At 50.5% G+C, this 21149-nt stretch overlaps 1 protein-coding gene and 1 pseudogene across 1 annotated transcript; one reads left to right on the top strand and one right to left on the bottom strand.

The window, feature by feature from the left end:
* Positions 1 to 3228: 3228 nt before the first annotated feature.
* LOC135999611 (olfactory receptor 14J1-like) lies at positions 3229 to 4143 on the top strand. The gene has a single exon (XM_065653175.1). The coding sequence runs from the start codon at positions 3229 to 3231 to the stop codon at positions 4141 to 4143; it is 915 nt and encodes a 304-aa protein (XP_065509247.1).
* Positions 4144 to 11127: 6984 nt separating this feature from the next.
* LOC135999719 (olfactory receptor 14J1-like) lies at positions 11128 to 12054 on the bottom strand (annotated as a pseudogene).
* Positions 12055 to 21149: the final 9095 nt, after the last annotated feature.

A 21149-nucleotide genomic window follows, 5' to 3' on the forward strand; every position in this document is an offset into this window, starting at 1 on the left:
AGAAGGGCCTGGGCACTACAAGGGCCGCCACACAAGCCCGTGCTGCACGCTCACCATGAACAAGGCAGCTGCACACGGGGCTGCATGAGGAGGAGCGTGGGGAGCCAGACACCTCGAGTTCTCATCCCATTTGCTTCAGCACTGGTGTGACCCCACACACACGGGTATGTGCCAGTGTGCGGGTCCCAGTTTGGAGAAGCAGGGAGGAACTGGAGAGTGCAGGGCTGTGCCAAGGCAGGGTTCAGGACCTTGTGCACATGGTGTGGGATGCTGAGGGACCTGGGCTGCTTTGGTCCAGCAGCGCTGGGGAGGCTGCAGCAGTGTAGGAGTAGCCTGAGAGTGCTGGAAGGGTGGTTTCAGAGATGGTGGAGGTTTTCTTCATAGTGGGAAACAGAATAGGAAAGAAATAATGGCACGAAGTGCAGCTGGGGAGGTCCAGGCTGGACATGAGCAGAAAGGAATGTGAGTGGAAGGGCAGTGCTGTGGTGGAGCAGGTCACCCAGAGGGAGTCTGCATCAGCCCAAGGCTTTGTGCTTCAAGGAACAGCTGGGGAGGATGGAGAGATACCAGCAAAGGAAGGAAGATGCTCAGACAAGAGCAAGGTGGGGCAGCAGGGGGGATGTCTCCAGCCTGCAGGGAAAGAGGTGCAGGTGATGCCACAGCATAGGACAGGCTGTCGTGGAGATGACCAAGGCATGTAAAAAGGCTGAAAGCCCCCAACAGACATGAGCTCCTTCTCCCCTCAGCTATGGCTGTTGTGTCCACCTCTGATGCCTGTGAGGAGACACCTTGTCCTTACAGCACAGGGGCCTCATGGCCTCCTTGTCCCCAGCCAGGAACCTGGGAGGTGTGGGACCATAGTCCTGCCCTTGGCCTTGCACAGCCCCACATCACAGTGTCCCAGGAAGAGCCCTGGGCAATGTGGGAGGGACGAGATCTGATTTCCCAGGGTCTGGGTGTCAGGGCTTGGGCTTTTGGTTAATGAAACACATCCAGGTGTACTCAGAATCAGAGCCACCTTTACTTTGCTTTTAGTGACTTGTCATTTCTGCCTCCAGTTTTCTGCTCTACACAGACCTTGGGGATGGTTTCTCAGTAGTGTCCCTCAATGGGACCCATTAACATTACAAGAAACCTTGGAGTTTGAATCTGACTTGGACTTCTTGAGAAGTTTCTTCAATTCCTCTCAGGCTGTGAGGCTCATGGACTCAGCACCAAAGCCACCAGAGGGGTCATTAAAGTGCCTGGGGCTGCTCCTGTGCTGCTGAGCTGGGCTGGGCTCCTGGGACAGAGGGAGCTCATGGCAAGCGGCAGCGCTGCAGAGAGACAGCTCTGCCCAGGAGCAGCTCCTCTGCAAAGCGCAGCAGGGCTGAGGGCTCTGCCTGGGGATCTCAGGGAGACGAGCAAGGCAGAGAGATTGAAGGTGGTCAGGATGGGGAGGATGACTGAAAGCTCACTGGAGGAGAACTGTTTGCAGCCCTTGACATGGTAAGTCTCTGGGTGCTGGCAATGCAGCTGTAGCTCCTGGAGGCATCTCCTAAAACTAGAAGAGCCACAGCTTTTCGTATCTGTCTGGAGGGGGCTCTTGTCAGGCAATGTTGGACAGACGTGAAGCTTGGGGAGCACCCAGGGGTGCCCAGGGCTGTCCTGCAGAGCAGGGTCCCTGCACCCCAGGGCTGTGCCGGGGCAGGGACTCTGCCGCCTGCCAGGGTCAGCGCTCAGCCTGCCCAGGGAGATCCCCACGGTGCTGTGGGGAGAAGCTGTGGGCGGAAGGAGCCACCTCTGGCTGGGCAGGGTCCTGCTATGAAGTCGGTGTTGTGTGTGTCAGGGCTGCTCACAGCTCCAGATCACTTTATGTCCTGTCCAGGAGGAGTTTAAAGAAGCACAGCAAGAGAGGGGCTTTGTGAAAAGGAAGAATCCTGTTCAATCAGTCTCATACTCTGGGTTGTCTATGTGGCCAATGGGAAACAGAAATTAATATCTCAGTTCAGGAGGATGAACTGAAATTCCAAATCTGTTACTCTTTGGGGTGAATAAGCCTGTTTCTACCAGAAATCAACACACTGTGGCTTACAGACAGTATCAGGATGACTTTTCCATGCTCATTATTGTTGGTCTGATGTTCCCATCAGAGCCGGCCCACACAGAGCTGCCCCTGGGCAGTGCCTGGCTGCTGGGAGTGGTCTGCAGGGCAGAGCTGAGCACACAGCGGCTGGGATGGGGTCTGTGACACTGACAGGAGGAGACCTGGGCACAGAGACACAGCTGCAGGCAGGGACAGCTCCAGGCAGCAGAGCAGGGGCTGTTCAGGAGCTCTTTTGCTCCTGCTCTGCAGGTGGCTGCTGGGGGTTGTCTGCTGGGCAATGATCGGACTGTCCCTTTAGCACATCCCATCTCCAGGAGCCCTGACTCTGCTCTGCCTGTCCTGCTGGGCTCACCAGCTGCCCCCAGAAAGGCCCAGCTCTGCTGTAGGATGCCAGGAGTGCTGAGCCTTTCCTTGGGGTCCGCACTCTCCTGCCAGAGTCCTTTGCTTGTCTCTGTGAGGGGTCGTGTCCTGCTCTCTCCATCACATCTCCACCTCTGGGCTGGGGCAGGAAACAGTTTGCAGATCTGCCCTTTCAGACCGAGCTCCCCTGCTCCAGTATGAGTCTGTACTCATTTTTTGGGTTGCACAAGAAAAAGCACAGGGCAGATGAGTAAAAGACTGATGGACACTGCTGCTCTCCTGACTCTGCATTGAGCCACAGAAAACTGAGGCTTTTCGCCTGTCCTCTCTCAAGACTCTTCACATTTTCCCTCATGAAAATGAGGATTTTTCTCCCTCACCAGATATGGTGGTGACAAATAAAGGACACAGATAAAATATTTATAAAGTCATGCTATGTCTCTCCTCTGCAGCCCACTCTTTACAGAATCATGAGTGCAGATATCGAACATTTCCAAGAAGCTGGATTACATCTGACATTCCTTGTGAACATTGGAGCTGTCATGAAGGAGGTCCCATTTTCCCACTGCAGCAGAGAAAAGCTGGTTATTTGGTAGCACATGGGCAGAGGTTCTGCTCCTCACAGCACACTCAGCCAGCACACAACAGAGAAACGAAATGCATTTCAGTATGGTGATTTCTGTGAAAAATGGAGTTGCTTTACTCAGAGGAGTCTATATCTTATCTCATGTTAAGTTATTGTTTCCTTTCTTTGAACAGAGCCCCAGGCTGAGAAACAGCAAATGTCCAACAGCAGCTCCATCACCCAGTTCCTCCTCCTGCCGTTCACAGACACACGGGAGCTGCAGCTCTTGCACTTCTGGCTCTTCCTGGCCATCTACCTGGCTGCCCTCCTGGGCAACGGCCTCATCATCACCACCATAGCCTCTGACCAGCACCTCCACACCCCCATGTACTTCTTCCTCCTCAACCTCTCCCTCCTTGACCTGGGCTCCATCTCCACCACTCTCCCCAAATCCATGGCCAACTCCCTCTGGAACACCAGGGCCATCTCCTTTTTGGGATGTGCTGCACAGCTCTTTTTGTTTGTCTTCTTGTTAGCAGCAGAGTATTCTATGCTCACCATCATGTCCTATGACCGCTTTGTTGCCATCTGCAAACCCCTGCACTACGGGACCCTCCTGGGCAGCAGAGCTTGTGTCCACATGGCAGCAGCTGCCTGGGCCACTGGGTTTCTCTATTCTCTGCTGCACACGGCCAATACATTTTCACTGCCACTGTGCAAGGGCAATGCTGTGGACCAGTTCTTCTGTGAAATCCCCCAGATCCTCAAGCTCTCCTGCTCAAACTCCTACCTCAGGAAACTTGGCCTTATGGTGGTCAGTGCCTGTTTAGCTTTTATGTGTTTTATTTTCATTGTGGTGTCCTATGTGCAGATCTTCAGGGCTGTGCTGAGGATCCCCTCTGAGCAGGGACGGCACAAAGCCTTTTCCACGTGCCTCCCTCACCTGGCCATGGTCTCCCTCTATGTCGGCACGGCAGCATTTGCCTACCTGAAGCCCTCATCCATCTCCTCTTCATCCACGGACCTGGTAATGGCCGTTGTGTACTCAGTGGTTCCATCAGCAGTGAACACCCTCATCTACAGCATGAGGAACCAGGAGCTGAAGAATGCCCTGTGGAAACTCATATCTTAGTGTTTTCTGAAGCAACAAACTGCCCATCTGCTTCTCCACAGGAGTTTTAATGTAGCTAATTGCAGACCCAACCTGTCATCTGTATTTTCTGTTGTTATTGGTTGTTTTTTTAATTGTGATAATGTTGTCATGCCCTTTCTATTTCTCTGACTGCTTTTCTTTTATAAACACTGGCTATATGAATGAAGGAGAGCTGTGCTCTCCTTCTCTCTAAACAAAATAAAGGTTCCTGTAGTGATTTGTTTCTCACTATATCCTTCCTCCAAGGCCTTTTTAGAGCTGCAGGAACTGTTCCTGTGTGTGTGGAAGCCGGGGGAAAGAGTCCAGCATGGCAGCACTAACAGAGAGCAGCAGCCCTTGGTCTTCCAGAGCTGTTCTCGTTCCACTCCCACACTCTCCTTCTCATCCCTTGTGTTGGTGCAAGGCCTGAGTGCTCTGGCAGCTGGGTCACCGTCCTGCTGTGTGTCAGTCCTGTGAGCGCAGGCAGGGACAGGCAATGGGCACTGCTGTGACAGAGCTGGACATCAGAACAGTGTTTCCACAGAGAAAGGTGATCTCCTCAGGGCAGTGACTCAAAGTTTAAGTCTTCTTCCAAAGCTTCTCCCAAGAACATGCCAAAAATGGCCCACAGATGAAACACCATTGTGCAGCTGTACAGTGTGTGTGTGCAGGGCTGGGCACACAGCAGTGTCCTCTCACAGCCAGGCCTCCTGCCAGAGACCTGCAGGACCAGCAGAGCAGGGGCTGGGCTGTGCCCGTGTGCACTGGACACCCCTTCGGAAGGAGCCTCAGGTCAATCATCATGCACTGGCCCCTCACAACCACCATTTCCTGCACTGGCCTCTCACCCACAGAGGTTGTTCTTCCCTCCATGGAGGGACACTGAATGAGTAGGTCAGCAGTTCGTGTTTGCATGGTACAGATGAGATGTGAGCATGCACATCATGTACGTGAGGTGACATGAACCTGAGTAAACACAAATACCATCAACCCTTCCTGTGGGACAGACAAGATCTTGAGGTCACTTGGTGTTGGAAGTAACATCCCATTGTTAACTGCCTGAATGCAGCACTGGGATGTGCTTCCTTCAAGCGAGCTCCTTGTGTCCATTCTTCCTGCCATGGGACAAGTCAGATGAGTGCAGAGCAGGGTGACGCATCACAGGGATGAGGTGTCTCCTGTCCATTAGAAGTGGCAACGGGAGGCCAGAGAGACACTGTGACTCCTGCCTCTGTGTGTAAAAGGGACAGACTCTGTCTCTGAGCATCCCTGGGTGCATAAGGAGTCCGTGAGGCCAGCTCTGATATGGACACCTGATAGAATCCTGACATTTCTGTGTGTGACTCCAGGAACAAACCCTACTGGATCAGTGAGATTCATCTCAGCTGCCTTGGACCAGCTCATTGCAAGTGCTCCTTTCTGCTATGTCATCCTTGCCCGTGATTCCGGATTGTGCTCTCAAAAGTGCCGTAGAAACCAGAATGGTTCTGGGGTCCTTAGAAAACGCAGACCTCAAACCCATCTTCAAGAAGAGCAGGAATAGGAACTGGGAGAGTTACAGGCTGGTCACCCTACCTCCTTCCCTGGGAAAGGGATGGGACATGTCCTCCTACACCCATTTCCTGGAATGTGAAGGACAAGGAAGGGATTGCTGAACCCAAATGGACAGGGGAAAGAAAGGCATGTTGTGTACAGGGTGCTTGCAAGGCCTCAGCCATGGTGTCCTTCTGGGCAGAGTGGTGCTGATGGGGCTCAAGAAGTGGATGCTGGGTGGGAAGCTGAACCATCAAGCCCAAATATCATGAGTGGTACAAAGTCCTCCATGCAACCAGTTGTGAGTGTCATCTCTCAGTGACCAGCACTTGGGCCAACACTGTTGAACATCTTTATTCTCCCTCTCTAAGATGTAACAGTGTGCACTTTCAGCACCTTTGAGGATGATGCAAACCTGGATGGAGGCCTTGAGCAACCTCACCTGGTTGACCCTGCCCTGAGCAGGAGAGTGAGACAAGATGAGTGAGAAAAGGGCTCTCTTCAAACCTGAGTTATTCTGTGATTTGAAAGATTTCTTGCCTTGGAGAGGTTTCCGGAGAGAGAATAGGTAGAAGAAGAATTAAAAAAAAAGAAAGGCAAAAGGGGAGATATAGAAGGTGTTAACATGAATACAGTTGCTCCAGTGAGGAGTGCTTTTCACTCACATTGTTAGTAGGAAATATATTTGACAAATTTGAACACGGTGTGGAAGCGAGATGGGTGTCTACAACCTGCAAGGAAAGAGGGGCAGGTGATAGGACTGTGTAGAGCACGCTTCAGTCTTGGTCAGGTCCTGGCGGCTAAGGAGGGAGATGGATGGGTGTGGTATTATGAGGTCAGTTGTGTCTCAGACACTCATAATCCACTCAGAAGCATGTGCCTTTACAGGGATAGTGAAGTCAGTTCTGTCTCTGGAGGTAACAGGCCAGCAGCAGGAACATGGCTGGAAAAGAACCTCTGCCTAAGAACAGCCAGTGAGGGTGCAGACACATCAGTGAAGGGACAGAAATGCTGGGCTGAGAGCAGGTGGGGAAGTGAGATGGATGTCTGCAGCCTGCAGGGAAAGAGGGGCAGGTGTAGGACCGTGCAGAACAGCCTGTGATGGAGATGGCAAAGGGCGCTGGCAAGGCTGGAAGGCACCCCCAGAACCCAGGTCTCTGTCCCCTTGGCCATGGCAGTTGTCTCTGCCACTGAGGTCTACGAGAAGACGTGTTGTCCTCATGGCACTGGGGCCTCGTTCCCTCCTTGCAGCCCCATGGGGAAGATGGAAGTTGCTGTACCAGTGTTGTCCTTCCCTCGGCCTTGCACACCCACATCCCACGGTCCCAGGTAGACCCCTGAGCCGTGTGTGAGGGACAGGATCCCCCTTCCCATTGCCTGGAGGTCATGGCTTCTCCTTTCTGCTTCCAAAAGCAAGCCAAGGGGTTTCTCAGCATCAGAGATGAAGAAAGGACTAAAAGGAGACCTCATAGTGGCTACAGCTTCCTCACAAGGGCAGAAGGAAGGGTAGCTACTGATCTCTTCTGTCTGGTGACCAATGACAGAACCCAAGGGAATGGAAGAAAGATGCACCAGGGGAGGTTTAGGTTGGACATGAGGAAAAGGTTCTTCACGTAGAGGTTGCTGGACACTGGAACAGGCTCCCCAGGGAGGTGTCACGGCCCCAAGCCTGACGGTGTTCAAGAAGAGACTGGACAACTTCCTCAGACACATGGTGTGAACTGTGGGGTTGGCCTGTGCAGGGGCAGGAGTTGGACTCGATGATCCTTGTGCACCCCTTCCAACTCGGAACGTTCTAGAATTCTATGAAACACTAGGTCAAAAGTCCATGTTTTCGTTGTCCAGATGTGTTGTAAACATACATATCATGTGCATGTCCATTGTGTGCATGCAGTGAGATGAACCCAAGTGAGCACAAACACTACCAGCTATTCCTTGGGGTGCCATAAAGGTCAATGGAACAGAGATGGTGTTCAGGGGTATCTTGCAACCTGTGTTATTCTAGGATTCCATGAATCTTTTCCTTGGAAAGCTCTTTCAAGACAGAATAGACAGAGGAGGAAGAAAAAAAAAAAAAAAAGAGACAGAAGCAGAGATATAAAATGCACCAGTGTAAATACAGGAGATCTTCTGAGAAACATTTCTCCACTCAAACCCTTGATAAGAAATCTATTAGATAAATTTGATGAAAGCAGCTTAGTTTTATCTGCTCACACACTGGACCACAAGGAGGGTGATGGCTGGGTACGATGTCATGTGCTCAGCTGTGTCTCAGGAACTCATAGTCCACTAGGAAGCCAATGGCTGTGGAGGGGACTGTGAGGTCACTTGTGCCTCTGCAGGGGATAGGCCAACAGCAGGAACACGGCTGGGAAAGGGACTGTGAGGTCACTCCTATAAGACAAGTAATGGGGCCAATCAGCATGATTTATGAAAGGCAGGTCCTGTTTGACCAACCTGATCTCCTTCTATGTCAAGGTGACCGGCTTAGCAGATGAGGGAAAGTCTGTCGTGGGGGAGTGAATCCGCCACACAGGCTGTGGATGTTGTGTACTTAGACTTGAGTAAAGTCTTTGACACTGTATCCCACAGCATTCTCCTGGAGAAGCTGCAGCTCATGGCCTGGATGGGTGTATCTGTGATGCATAAAGAACTTTGGGCCAGGCCCGAAGAGTTGTGGTGAATGGAGCCAAATCCAGTTGGTGGCCGATCACGAGTGGTATTCCCCAGGAGTCAGTATTGGGACCAGTTCTGTTTAATCTCTTTATCAATGATCTGGATGAGGGGTTCGAGTGCACCCTCAGTAAGTTTGGAGATGACACCAAATTGGGTGGGAGTGTGGATCTGCTGGAGAGTAGGAAGGCTCTACATACGGATATGGAGCTGCTGGTTCATTAGGCTGAGGCCAGTTTTCTGAGGTTTAACAAGGCCAAGTGCCAGGACCTGCACTTGGGTTGTAACCACCCCCAGTAACACTACAGACTTGAGGAAGAGTGGCTGGAAAGCTGCCTGGCGGAAAAAGACCTGGGCATGTTGATCAACAATGACTGACTATAAGCCAGTGTGTGCCCAGGTGGCCAAAAAGGCCAATGGCCTCCTGCCGTGCATCAAGAATAGTGTAGCGGGCAGAACCAGGGCAGTGATCATCCCCTTGTACTCAGCGCTGGTGAGGCCACATCTCGAATCCTCAGTTCAATATTGGGTCCCTCACGATAGGAAAGACTCTGAGGTGCTGGAGTGAGTGCAGAGGAGGGCGACAAAGTTGTTGAGGGTCTGGAGCACAAGTCTTCTGAGGAGCAGCTGAGGGACCTGGGGATGTTTAGCCTGGAGAACAGGAGGCTGAAGGGGAGACCTTTTTGCTCACTACAACTTTCTGAGAAGAGGTTGCTACATGGAGGTTATTGGTCTTCTTCTGAGTAGCAAGTGATAGGATGAGAGGAAATGGCCTCAGCTTGTGCCAAAGAAGGCTCAGAATTGATATTAGGAAACATTTCTTCATGGAAAAGGTTGTGAAGCAGTGGAACAGGGTGCCCAGGGAAGTGGTTGAGTCACCATTCTTTGTTCCTTAGCACAGCTTCTAGGAGGATCTGTTCCATGTTCTTCCCAGGCACAGGTAAGAGGCTCACAGGTCAGTAGTTTTCAGGGTCCTCCTTTCTACAGCACAGAGAAACCCTGCCACATAGTTCAGCTTGAAAGGTGGAGACTTGTGGGAGCAGAATAACGGACTCAACGACAGATCAATATGATCACAGTTGAAGACACTTTACTGCTCTAACAGAGTTATATTTATACCTGTCTTATTTCTGTACACGCGACATGCATATAATGACGCCATGTCTGAGGCCTTGCATAACTCCGTGTACACGATATACTCTCCTTTCCCCTGCGCATTTTGTTTCAGCAATCCCTTCCTTGTCCTTCAAGTGCTGGGAAATGACTGCAGGAGGACGTGTCCAATCCCCTGCCCAGGGACCGAGGCAGGCCAACCAACCTGCAGTTCTCCCAATTCTTGTTCCTGCCATTCTTGAAGATGGCTTTGATGTCTTCCTTTTCCAAGGACCCCGGAACCTCTCTGGTTGCCCTGGTGCTTTTGAGAGCACAATCCAGAATCATGGGCAAGGGTGATGGAGCAGACAGGAACACTTGCGATGAGCCTGTCCAAGGCAGCTGAGATGAATCTCACTGGGCCACTAGGCTTTGTTCCTGGAGTCACACACAGAAATGTCAGGGTTCTGTCAAGTGTCCACATCTGAGCTGGCCTCATGGACTCCCTATGCACCCAGGGATGTTCAGAGACAGAGTCTGTCCCTTTTACACACAGAGGCAGGAGGAATGGACATGGAGATCTCAGTTCAAGAAAGCACATCCCAGTGCTGCATTCAGGTGACTTCCCATGCGTAGTTCCTCCCAACAGGAAGTGACCTCAAGACCTTTTCTGTGTCACAGGCCTTCATGGAACTGCAAGGAATAGTTGATGGTGTTTATGCTCACTCGCATTTATGTCACCTCATGTACATAATGTGCATGCTCACATCTCACCTGTACAAAGCAAACATGGACTGCTGAACTACTCATTCAGTGTCCATCCATGGAGGGAAGAACAACCTCTGTGGGTGAGAGGCCAGTGCAGGAAATGGTGGTTGTGAGGGGCCAGTGCATGATGATTGACCTGAGGGTCCTTCCGAAGGGGTGTCCAGTGCACACAGGCACAGCCCAGCCCCTGCTCTGCTGGTCCTGCAGGTCTCTGGCAGGAGGCCTGGCTGTGAGAGGACACTGCTGTGTGCCCAGCCCTGCACACACACACTGTTCAGCTGCACAATGGTGTTTCATCTGTGGGCCACTTTTGTAGGTATATGCTTGAGAGAAACTTTGCAAGAAGATATAAAGCATCATGCACTGCCCTGAGGAGATGACCGTTCTTTCTGGAAAGGCTGTTCTGAGGCCAGCTCTGTCACAGCAGTGCCCATTGCCTGTCCCTGCCTGCGCTCACAGGACTGACACACAGCAGGACGGTGACCCAGCTGCCAGAGCACTCAGGCCTTGCACCAACACAAGGGATGAGAAGGAGAGTGTGGGAGTGGAACGAGAACAGCTCTGGAAGACCAAGGGCTGCTGCTCCCTGTAAGTGTCACCATGCTGGACTCTGTTCCTCTCCACTGATACAGACAGAAACTGTCCCTGCAGCTCCAAAAAGGCCTTAAAAGAAAAGCAGAGGAGAAAAACAAAGCAAAATACTGCAGGGCCCATTTATTTTAATTTTTTTTTAAGGAGAGGAAAAGGGTCCTCATTTCCATAAATACTTGGTCAGAAAAAAAGGCAGACAATGAATTAGGAAATGGATGACAACATTATCACAAAATACCAGCAAAACAACAACAACAAAACAAGAATGGTGAGCCTACGAGTTACACTATAACTGCTCTGCAGAGGATGAGAGTTTATTGCTGTTTGTTATTGAAAAAGTCCAGTTATCAGTTTCCACACTGAATCCTGGAGCTCCTGGTTCCTCATGCTGTAGATGAGGGGGTTCACTGCTGGAGGCACCACCGAGTACAGAACAGACACCACCAGGTCCAGGGATGAGGAGGACATGGAGGGGGGTTTCAGGTAGGCAAACATGGCAGTGCTGACAAACAGGGAGACCACGGCCAGGTGAGGGAGACACGTGGAAAAGGCTTTGTGCCGTCCCTGCTCAGAGGGGATCCTCAGCACAGCCCTCAAGATCTGCACATAGGACAGCACAATGAAAACAAAACACATAAAAGCTAAACAGGCACTGACCACCACAAGCCCAAGTTCCCTGAGGTAGGAGTGTGAGCAGGAGAGCTTGAGGATCTGGGGGATTTCACAGAAGAACTGGTCCACAGCATTGCCCTTGCACAGTGGCAGTGAAAATGTATTGGCCGTGTGCAGCAGAGCATTGAGAAACCCAGTGGCCCAGGCAGCTGCTGCCATGTGGACACAAGCTCTGCTGCCCAGGAGGGTCCCGTAGTGCAGGGGTTTGCAGATGGCAACAAAGCGGTCATAGGACATGATGGTGAGCATAGAATACTCTGCTGCTAACAAGAAGACAAACAAAAAGAGCTGTGCAGCACATCCCAAAAAGGAGATGGCCCTGGTGTTTCAGAGGGAGTTGGCCATGGATTTGGGGAGAGTGGTGGAGATGTAGCCCAGGTCGAGGAGGGAGAGGTTGAGCAGGAAGAAGTACATGGGGGTGTGGAGGTGCTGGTCACAGGCTATGGTGGTGATGATGAGGCCGTTGCCCAGGAGGGCAGCCAGGTAGATGCCCAGGAAGAGCCAGAAGTGCAAGAGCTGCAGCTCCCGTGTGTCTGTGAACGGCAGGAGGAGGAACTGGGTGATGGAGCTGCTGTTGGACATCTGCTGTTTCTCAGCATGGGGCTCTGTTCAAAAAAAGGAAACAATAAATTAACATGAGATGAGACTCCTCTGAGCAAAGCCACACCATTTTTCACAGAAATAACCCCAAATGTAATGCATTTCGTTTCTCTGTTGTGTGCTGGCTGAGTGCATCATGAGGACCCGGACCTCTGCCCGTGTGCTGACAAGCAGTCAACTTTGCTCTGCTGTAGTGGGAACATTGGAGCTGGTTTGTGACAGCTCTGACATTCACAAGCAATCTCATATTTTATGCACCGTTAATAGAAAAGTTCAATATCTGCACTCATGACACTTAATAGCAGGGGCTGCAGAGCAGAGGCTTAGCATGTCATTATAATAATTTTGTCTGTGTTTTTAATTTTCCACCATCACATCTCATGACTGTAGTTTTGCAGGGGTTGAAATCCATTTTTACGTGACAGAAAATGTGAAGACTCTTGAAAGAGGACGGGCAAAATGGCTCATCTATCTGTGGCTCAGTGCAGAGTCAGGAGAGCAGCGTTTACCCATTTGCCTTGTGCTTTCACTAGTGCTGCCTTGAAAACGATTTCGTTGTAAAGAAAACCCAAAACTGGACTCACACTGGAGCAGGGGAGCTCTCATTGAAAGGGCAGATCTGCAAACTGTTCCCTGCCCCAGCCCAGAGGTGGAGATGTGCTGGAGAGAGCAGGACACGACCCCTCACCCAGAGAAGCAAAGGACTTTGGCAGGAGAGTGCGGACCCCAAGGAAAGGCTCAGCACTCCTGGCATCCTACAGCAGAGCTGGGCCTTTCTGGGGGCCGCTGGTGAGCCCAGCAGGACAGGCAGAGCAGAGTCAGGGCTCCTGGAGATGGGATGTGCTAAAGGGACAATCCGATCATTGCCCAGCAGACAACCCCCAGCAGCCACCTGCAGAGCAGGAGCAAAAGAGCTCCTGAACAGCCCCTGCTCTGCTGCCTGGAGCTGTCCCTGCCTGCAGCTGTGTCTCTGTGCCCAGGTCTCCTCCTGTCAGTGTCACAGACCCCATCCCAGCCGCTGTGTGCTCAGCTCTGCCCTGCAGACCCCTCCCAGCAGCCGGGCACTGCCCAGGGGCAGCTCTGTGTGGGCCGGCTCTGATGGGAACATCAGACCAACAATAATGAGCATGGAAAAGTCATCCTGATGCTGTCTGGAAGCCAGGGTGTGTTTAGTTCTGATACTCACAGGTTTATTCACTGCTAAGAGAAACAGATTAGGAATTTCTGTGCCTCCTCCTGAACTGAGATATTAATTTCTGTGTTCCATTGGCCACATAGACAACCCAGAGTATGATAGAATAGGATCCTTCCCTTCCACAGAGACCTTCTCTTGCTGTGCTTCTTTAAAAGCCTCCTGAGCATGTTATAAAGTGATCTGGAGCTGTGAGCAGCCCTGACACACGCAGCACCCACTCCATAGCAGGACCCTGTCCAGCCAGAGGTTGCTCCTTCCCCCCACAGCTTCACCCCACAGCACCGTGGGGATCTCCCCGGGCAGACTGAGCGCTGACCCTGGCAGGCGGCAGAGTCCTTGCCTCGGCACAGCCCTGGGGTGCAGGTACCCTGCTCTGCAGGACAGCCCTGGGCACCCCTGGCTGCTCCCCAAGCTTCACGGCTGTCCAACATTGCCTGACAAGAGCCCCCTCCAGACAGATACGAAAAGCTGTGGCTGTTCTAGTTTTAGGAGATGCCTCCAGGAGCTACAGCTGCATTGCAGCACCCAGAGACTTACCATGTCAAGGGCTGCAAAGAGTTCTCCTCCAGTGAGCTCTCAGTCATCCTCCCCATCCTGACCAGCTTTAATCACTCTCTGCCTTGCTCGTCTCCCTGAGATCCCCAGGCAGAGCCCTCAGCCCTGCTGCGCTTTGCAGAGGAGCTGCTCCTGGGCAGAGCTGTCTCTCTGCAGCGCTGCCGCTTGCCATGAGCTCCCTCTGTCCCAGGAGCCCAGCCCAGCTCAGCAGCACAGAGGCAGCCCCAGGCACTTTAATGACCCCTCTGGTGGCTTTGGTGCTGAGTCCATGAACCTCAGACACTGAGAGGCAGTTGAAGAAACCTGTCAGGAAGCCAAAGTCAGATTCAAACTCCAAAGTTTCTTATAATGTTAATGGGTCCCACTAAGAAACACTGCTGAGGAACCATCCCCAGGGTCAGTTAAGACAGAAAACTGAAAGCATGGTGACAGGTCAGGAAAAGCAAAGTAAAGGTGGCTCTGATTCTGAGTACACCTGGATGTGTTTCATTAACCAAAGGGCCAAGCCCTAACCCCCATGCCCTGGGAAATCAGATCCTGTCCCTCCCACGTTGCCCAGGGCTCTTCCTGGGACACTGTGATGTGGGGCTGTGCAAGGCCAAGGGCAGGACTATGGTCCAACACCTCCCAGGTTCCTGGCTGGGGACAAGGAGGCCATGAGGCCCCTGTGCTGTAAGGACAAGGTGTCTCCTCACAGGCATCAGTGGTGGAGACAACGGCCATAGCTAAGGGGAGAAGGATCTCATGTCTGATGGCGGCTTTCAGCCTCTTTACATCCCTTGACCATCTCCACAACAGCCTGTCCTATGCTGTGGCATCACCTGCACCTCTTTCCCCGCAGGCTGGAGACATCCCCCCTGCTACCCCACCTTGCTCTTGCCTGAGCATCTTCCTTCCTTTGCCGATATCTCTCTGTCCTCCCCAGCTGTTCCTTGAAGCACAAAGCCTTGGGCTGATGCAGACTCCCTCTGGGTGACCTGCTCCACCACAGCACTGCCCTTCCACTCACATTCCTTTCTCTGCATGTCCAGCCTGGACCTCCCTGGCTGCTCTTTGTGCCTTGATTTCTTTCTCATGCTGCTTCCCACTATGAAGAAAACCTCCACCATCTCTGAAACCACCCTTCAAGCACTCTCAGGCTTCTCTCCTATTACTGCAGCCTCCCCAGCACTTCTCACTTCTCCTTGTTCAGTTTCAGAACTTTCTGATGGGCGAATTCCAGATTTTCTTAAGGTCTGGACTCTCCCTTGACTGAAGGTCCATTTGCTCAGCTCTTAATGTTTGCATGCGGATGGCTTATCCTGATGAGGGTGTCTCTCCTAAGACAAGAGCATGAGGAGTTACAGGACACAGAGAGTGGAATTTTGCCTTCATGTGGGAGAGCATTTGGAATGCATGGAGACAATGTCAGCTGAACATTGAGGTGTCAGCATGAGAGGGCAGAACAACATGGGCAATGCTGTAGTGACTGGACATCAGCTACAGGCTCCCTGATCGGGAAGAGGAATTAGATGAGGCCTCCTTCAGATAAATGAAAGAAGCGTCATGTTTCCAGGCCTCAGGTTTCCTTGTTGCAGACCTAAGATATCCCAATATCTGCAAGGTACCAGGCGTCCAGGAGGGTTTTGGAGCTCATTGACAACATCTTCCTGACACGGGTGACTGAGGGGTCAGTGAGGTGAGGTGCCCTGTGGGACTTCACAACTACAAACCAGAAAGATTTGGTCAGGGATGTAACAGTCAGGGATGAGAAAGTGGAGCTGAGGCCCCTGGAAGATGATAACTGGAGGATGGTGGGTGAGGTGGTGACATCGAAGTAGGTGCTCCAAGCACAAGAATGATGTCTCCAAGTACCCATGAAAAGAAGCATTTATCTCGTGAGGCTGCTTGTCTGAACTGATGGAGCTCCAGGGCTAAAAGGCAGCACACAGGAGGTGGAAGCAGGGGAAGCTGCAAAGGGGGAATTTAGAAACCTTGTCTATAGATGTAGGGAGTGATGCCAAAGCTGCCCTGGATTTCATACCTGCAGGGGAGGCTGAGGGCAGCAAGATGAGCTGACACAGCTTCCTTACAGTAAAAGAAGAGACAGGGCGATCATGGGCCTGCTGCTGAACTTCCTAAGAGTAGAATCAGACACGACCGAGGTACTTAATGGCTTCTTTGTCTCCATCTTCACCAGCAAGGTCTCCCAGGACTTTGTTCCTGAAGGCAGGAGTCTGGAGAACACCCAGGAGTGGATGGGGCTTAAGTCAGGGGTTACCTGAGTAAACTCAAACACGATTACAGAAAAGGAGATGGGACGTTTGAGCAGCTCCCTGAACACAGGTATAGCTGTGCTGTGGCATCTGAGATTCCCAGGAACACCCACCTTTTGGTCCAGAGGATGTGACTCCTCTTGAGGTGGCCTGGACTATCTCCTCACTCACGTGGTGATTTAGGCACCCACTTTTCTGACATATTCAGTCTTTATCAGGAGATGCTCCACATCCATATGAACTGGAGGCTGCTGATAACACCTGTTCTAGAAAGGGAGGGAAGGGCGAGCATGGAAGGAAATAGAAGAAATGTGGCTTTATTGCTATTTATTATGGAAATGCTCTCTGTTTGGCTATTCCTGAAATCTCCCTAATCATCCACACCAGACTTGAAGCCTTCAGGAAAATGCTGCACAGAGCCTTGGCTTGTAAGAGCATTTTGGATGTTAATGAGCCCTCTGCTGCCATGATCCTGAACTGCAGATGCTGAAAGAATGAACAAACCTCTAATGAAGTGAAAGGCAGAAACAAACTGAAGTTTGTGAGGGTGTTTGGGACCCCACGAAGGGCCATCACTGACCCAGCGCTGAAGGAAACAAGCAGTCGAGGTCCCTGTCCCTGGAGGCTGGTGAAGCAAAAGCCTTGAGACACTGGCTACAGGTGGTAAAGGTGATGTGCAGGTCGCTCTGATGCCAGGTGAGCCCTTCATGGCTGTTCATCATCAGAATGGTGTGGGGGACTACAGTGGGTCCGTGGATTCCCTGACGGAGGGCATGGGAACAGAGATCAGCCTTGAAGATATTAAGGCCTACCCATGAGAAAGATGGGAGTAAAGGAGTATCCGGACATATTAATGTGTACCCGTGAGAGAGAAGGGATGTACCCGTGAGAGAGAAGGGAGTAGAAGAGTAACATTGATGACAGCAAAATTAGCCAATGAGATGTTACTGCTGTAACTTGTAAACAACAGTGAAGAGACACATGAATTGGTAAAACTGTATAAAAATGCACTTGTGGCAATAAATGGCATCTACTACTTTCATCCTGGAAGAACTTGGTCTATGTCGTTTGTCAGTCTCAACCAGGACAGAAAGGCTGAGCCCTGACCCCAGGACCAGCCAAAGGAGATCATTTCTCTCTGATATTTCTCAGGCTCAGCCTGTGGTCATTGTGAAGGTATTTGTGTTTTGGGTGTGGGTTTGGTGCCAGGTGCTGTTCCTTTAACCACAAGGCTCTGGTTTTCTGAGGATTTGGCAATGCCTGTGAGGTCCTCAAAACCCATTCAGCTTCTTTCATAGACCTGGCGATGGTTCTCGATCACCTAAGCCGTCCCAGTCCCAAACTTGCTTGAATCCTCAATTTGGATCCATGCCCCAGCACTGAAATGCACATGTTCCTTCTTCTGCTGCCCTAAAATTAAAACCGAAGTCAGTCTATTCCACAGTAGCATGACCAGCCCATGCTCTTCAGGTCTTCTTCTTGCCTTTAACACACTCACTGCTACGCATAGACCACTCTCATCCTGCACTCCCATGTGTCTCACAAACCTTTCGCTCTTGTCATCCAGCAACAGGCCAACACTCCAGGAGGTTGGTGCTTCCTCCAGGCTCATGGATGATTCCTGAGGACCATCCAAGTGTGGGCAGTGCAAGAAAGGAGCAGAGCGAGGTCAGCTCATGGGCCATGAGGAAGCACAGCCAGCCCCAGCAGCAGCCATTCCCATCTCCCAGGCACAGCCATGCCCACAGCATGCAAATGTCACTGTCTTATATGATTAGCCCAAGAGAAGCCTGCCTTCTTTCCATAACCCCCAAAAATCTTCCTCCTCTTCCCCCACCACCCACAATCATCAACCGCATTCCACTTGCAGGCTCAGACATGGTTGTAAGGATCTACTAACATCGTCAGCCATCACCCTTTTCTACCTCACATCCTCTGACCCTCTCCCACACCACACATGGGCGGTCACTGCTGCTCAGGGCCTCTCGCTCTTCAGAAGATGACTTGAACTTCTTGGTTCCTCCTGGTGCTTGTTATAATCTTCCTTGCTCCCTGCAGACCTCATGGTGAGTTTCCTTGTTCATGTCAGGGTCTTCATAACCAGCTCTTATGGAATGCTTGTCTTTATGTGATCATCCGTGCAGGTGTTATCCCAGAAAAGCACCAAATATATCAAATCTGATGCTGAGTGAAATGCAATAAAACCTTGTTGAGCCACCTCCGTAGCTGTGCCTTTCCAGCAAGGAGTTTCTCCTGAGAAAGTGATCCAGCCTCTGCCGCTCTCTGGAGAGGAACATGAGCAGTGTCCGTGCACCTGGGGATGCAAAGGCTGACTTTTGCAAGACCACCCTTTATCTGAACCACAGAGATATGTACGTATGGATGGGGTATCAAGCCTCTTAGTGCAGCAGAGATTGGAGTTCTGATCTCCCTTCATCTGCCCTGTGTGACAGCGTTTAAAATCAACTACCCCAGTCAAAAAGTTGCTTTTGATTCTCTTCACAGTCTGAAGCACCACATGGGTCAGGAGATGAGCCGAGATACTCAGCGAGGACTCACGCTTCTGTGTTCTTAAACTTTAGGTGTTCCCGGGAATCTCAGGAGACAAGGCGTGTTGATTCCTGGGTTCAAGGAGCTGGTCGAGTTCCTCGTCTCCATTTCTGTAATGGTGCCTTTATGCCTGGCTGATGTGCAGAATCTGTACGTGGACGTTGACAGCTGTTGAACAACCTGCTCTGAAAGGATTGACAAGGTGGCCTGTTCTTTCTGGAAGGGTATTAGCACAGAAAAAAAGAAGCAGCTGGGTTGGGGCAAATGAAAAGGGATGCAAAAGTTGTGGTCAGGACTGTTTCTGGTTACTTGTAAAGCAGCCCTGTGCCTCATGTGAATGATTTCTGTGATCAGAGAGAAACTGAGAGTGTTCTCTTAATAGAAAACCTGAAGGGAAAGGAAGGACAGCATCATCCCGACTGGATAGGTCCTCAGAAGGTGTCTTGTCCAACCTCCTGCTCAAAGCAGGATCAGACCAGATTACTCAGAGCTTTATCCAAACACATTTTGGTCACTTTCTGGGACAGAGTGAGTGTTAGTTCCAGTGATCCCTGACTTCATCCCCACCCACTGCTGGTTGTTCTGCTCCAGATTCCTGCCTCGAGTCACAGAGGCTTGGGAGACAGCAATTCCTCAGAAGAAAGACTCTTCCTTTGAGAATGCTGGTAGGAAATGTATTTTGCTGAGTAACTGGCAACACTTATATATTTTACTATATATTTACCAACACATAAATATATATTTTTCCTTATGATCACATAGAAAGACAGATAACACAGGTCTGTTGAGATCACTGCCAACATGGCCATCTTAAAAAAGAACAGTTCAATTAACCTTTTTCTCCTTCTTTCCTGCATCAGGCAAGAGTGGCCAAGAGCTTTGAGCACGACTCACTCTGTGCCAAGGGTAAAAAGGGGCATTGACAGTCCAGGGCAGTGGAGTTTTTGGTGCCTTTCACTCTGTGCAAGATACAAGGATTATCTCTCTTAATGCTGTAGGCTTTGGTAGGATCGAAATCTAGAGAACATTTTTTAAAAATGGAGGGAAAAAGAAACCAAATGAAAGATGTAGAGTGAAGGAAATGTCTTCTTGCAAATTTAAGCATCAAACATTGTTGGTGTTATAATTATTTTTCTTTGTTTTGAATACTTTAAATGTCAGTTTTTTCCCATGACATCAAAATGAGACTTTTCGGGATGTGCATTAATAGCTAGAGGAGAATTTCTGATCTTCCACAAGATTTCCCTTCTCAGCACTCTCTGTCTTAGGCTGTGCATTTGATCTCCCTCATCTTTTATGTATTTTTTCCCGCCCTAACAAAACTGACCATGTCTGAAGTCCCATTTCCAGCAGCTGATCTGCACACAAGCACTTGCAATTCCTCTCTGGATTTCCCTTCCTCTTATTCTTTGACCACTCGGACTCTTGTCAACAATCCAGTTTCTGCTTTTAGCTTCAAGGAGTTAAAAGATTCCTTGTCTTTCAGTGGTCTGTCTAATTCTGTCTTTAGCCAACTCTTTTATTGTGTTTATTTTGTAATTCATTTCTGTCTAAAACATTTCTTGCATGGTTATGCCTTGGAGAAGGTGAATCTCATTGGTGGCAGTTTGTCCTTGGCACACAGTTGAGGAGTGTGTTTTCTTTTAATCATGAATCTTATCAGCTTTATTTTGTTTGTTCAAAAGGAAAGAAAAGTCCCTCTTTGCCTGTGTGCAGCCAGGTCTCCAAGGAGAGCAGGTGGGAGCTGGTGCAAAGGAGCTGGAACATCCAGCTGCAGACTGCAGTGGAGAAGTCTGGTGTAAGGAAAAGGGATGCAAGTCCCAGGTGGCCAATGACAGAAATGATGGGGTTGGGGAGGTGAGGAGCAAGGTTGTCCACACAGTGTCAGGCCTCAAGTGTCAGACCTTCTCCAACCAGTCCAGACCTCCACAGGAGAGACCCTGGATCGATATAATACTGATAGAATATTTTCTTTAAACGGAAAAATTAATGAAATACACCCTTTAAAATAGAAAGACGCTTTTATTAGAAGCTTTTTGAAATCTTTCTACATAGTTACACCAAGAAAACTCTCTAATTCACTGTGCAAGAGTAGAAGACAATTACAAGAAGAGACATGGTTTCTTAGAGCTTTCTTCAGTGTAATGAGCCCCATGGTGCATTTGGTGCTGAGTCCTTGAAACTCACTGAGGTGCTGAGAGGAGATTGCACAAACCTTGCCAGAAGTCAAAGTCAGAAGAAAAAAGTACTATGTACCTTGAAGTATTAATGAGTTCCACTGAGGGCAAGTACCAGCAAAGCCTCCCCAGGGACTCGTTAGAGCAGAGAATTGGAGGCCATGATGGCAGATAAACAAAGGGTCATGTGCAGGCAGCTGAGGTGCTGAGAAAAGCCTGGTTTTGTTGGACGAAGCAGAGAGGCCAAGGCCTGACCCCCAGCCCCTGGGAAGGCAGATCCTGTCCCTCATCCATTGCTCAGGGCTCTTCCTGGGGCAGGGGGATATGGGCTGTGTGATGCTGAGT

Source organism: Caloenas nicobarica, chromosome 29 (assembly GCF_036013445.1).
Source record: "Caloenas nicobarica isolate bCalNic1 chromosome 29, bCalNic1.hap1, whole genome shotgun sequence".
Classification (NCBI taxonomy): domain Eukaryota; kingdom Metazoa; phylum Chordata; class Aves; order Columbiformes; family Columbidae; genus Caloenas; species Caloenas nicobarica.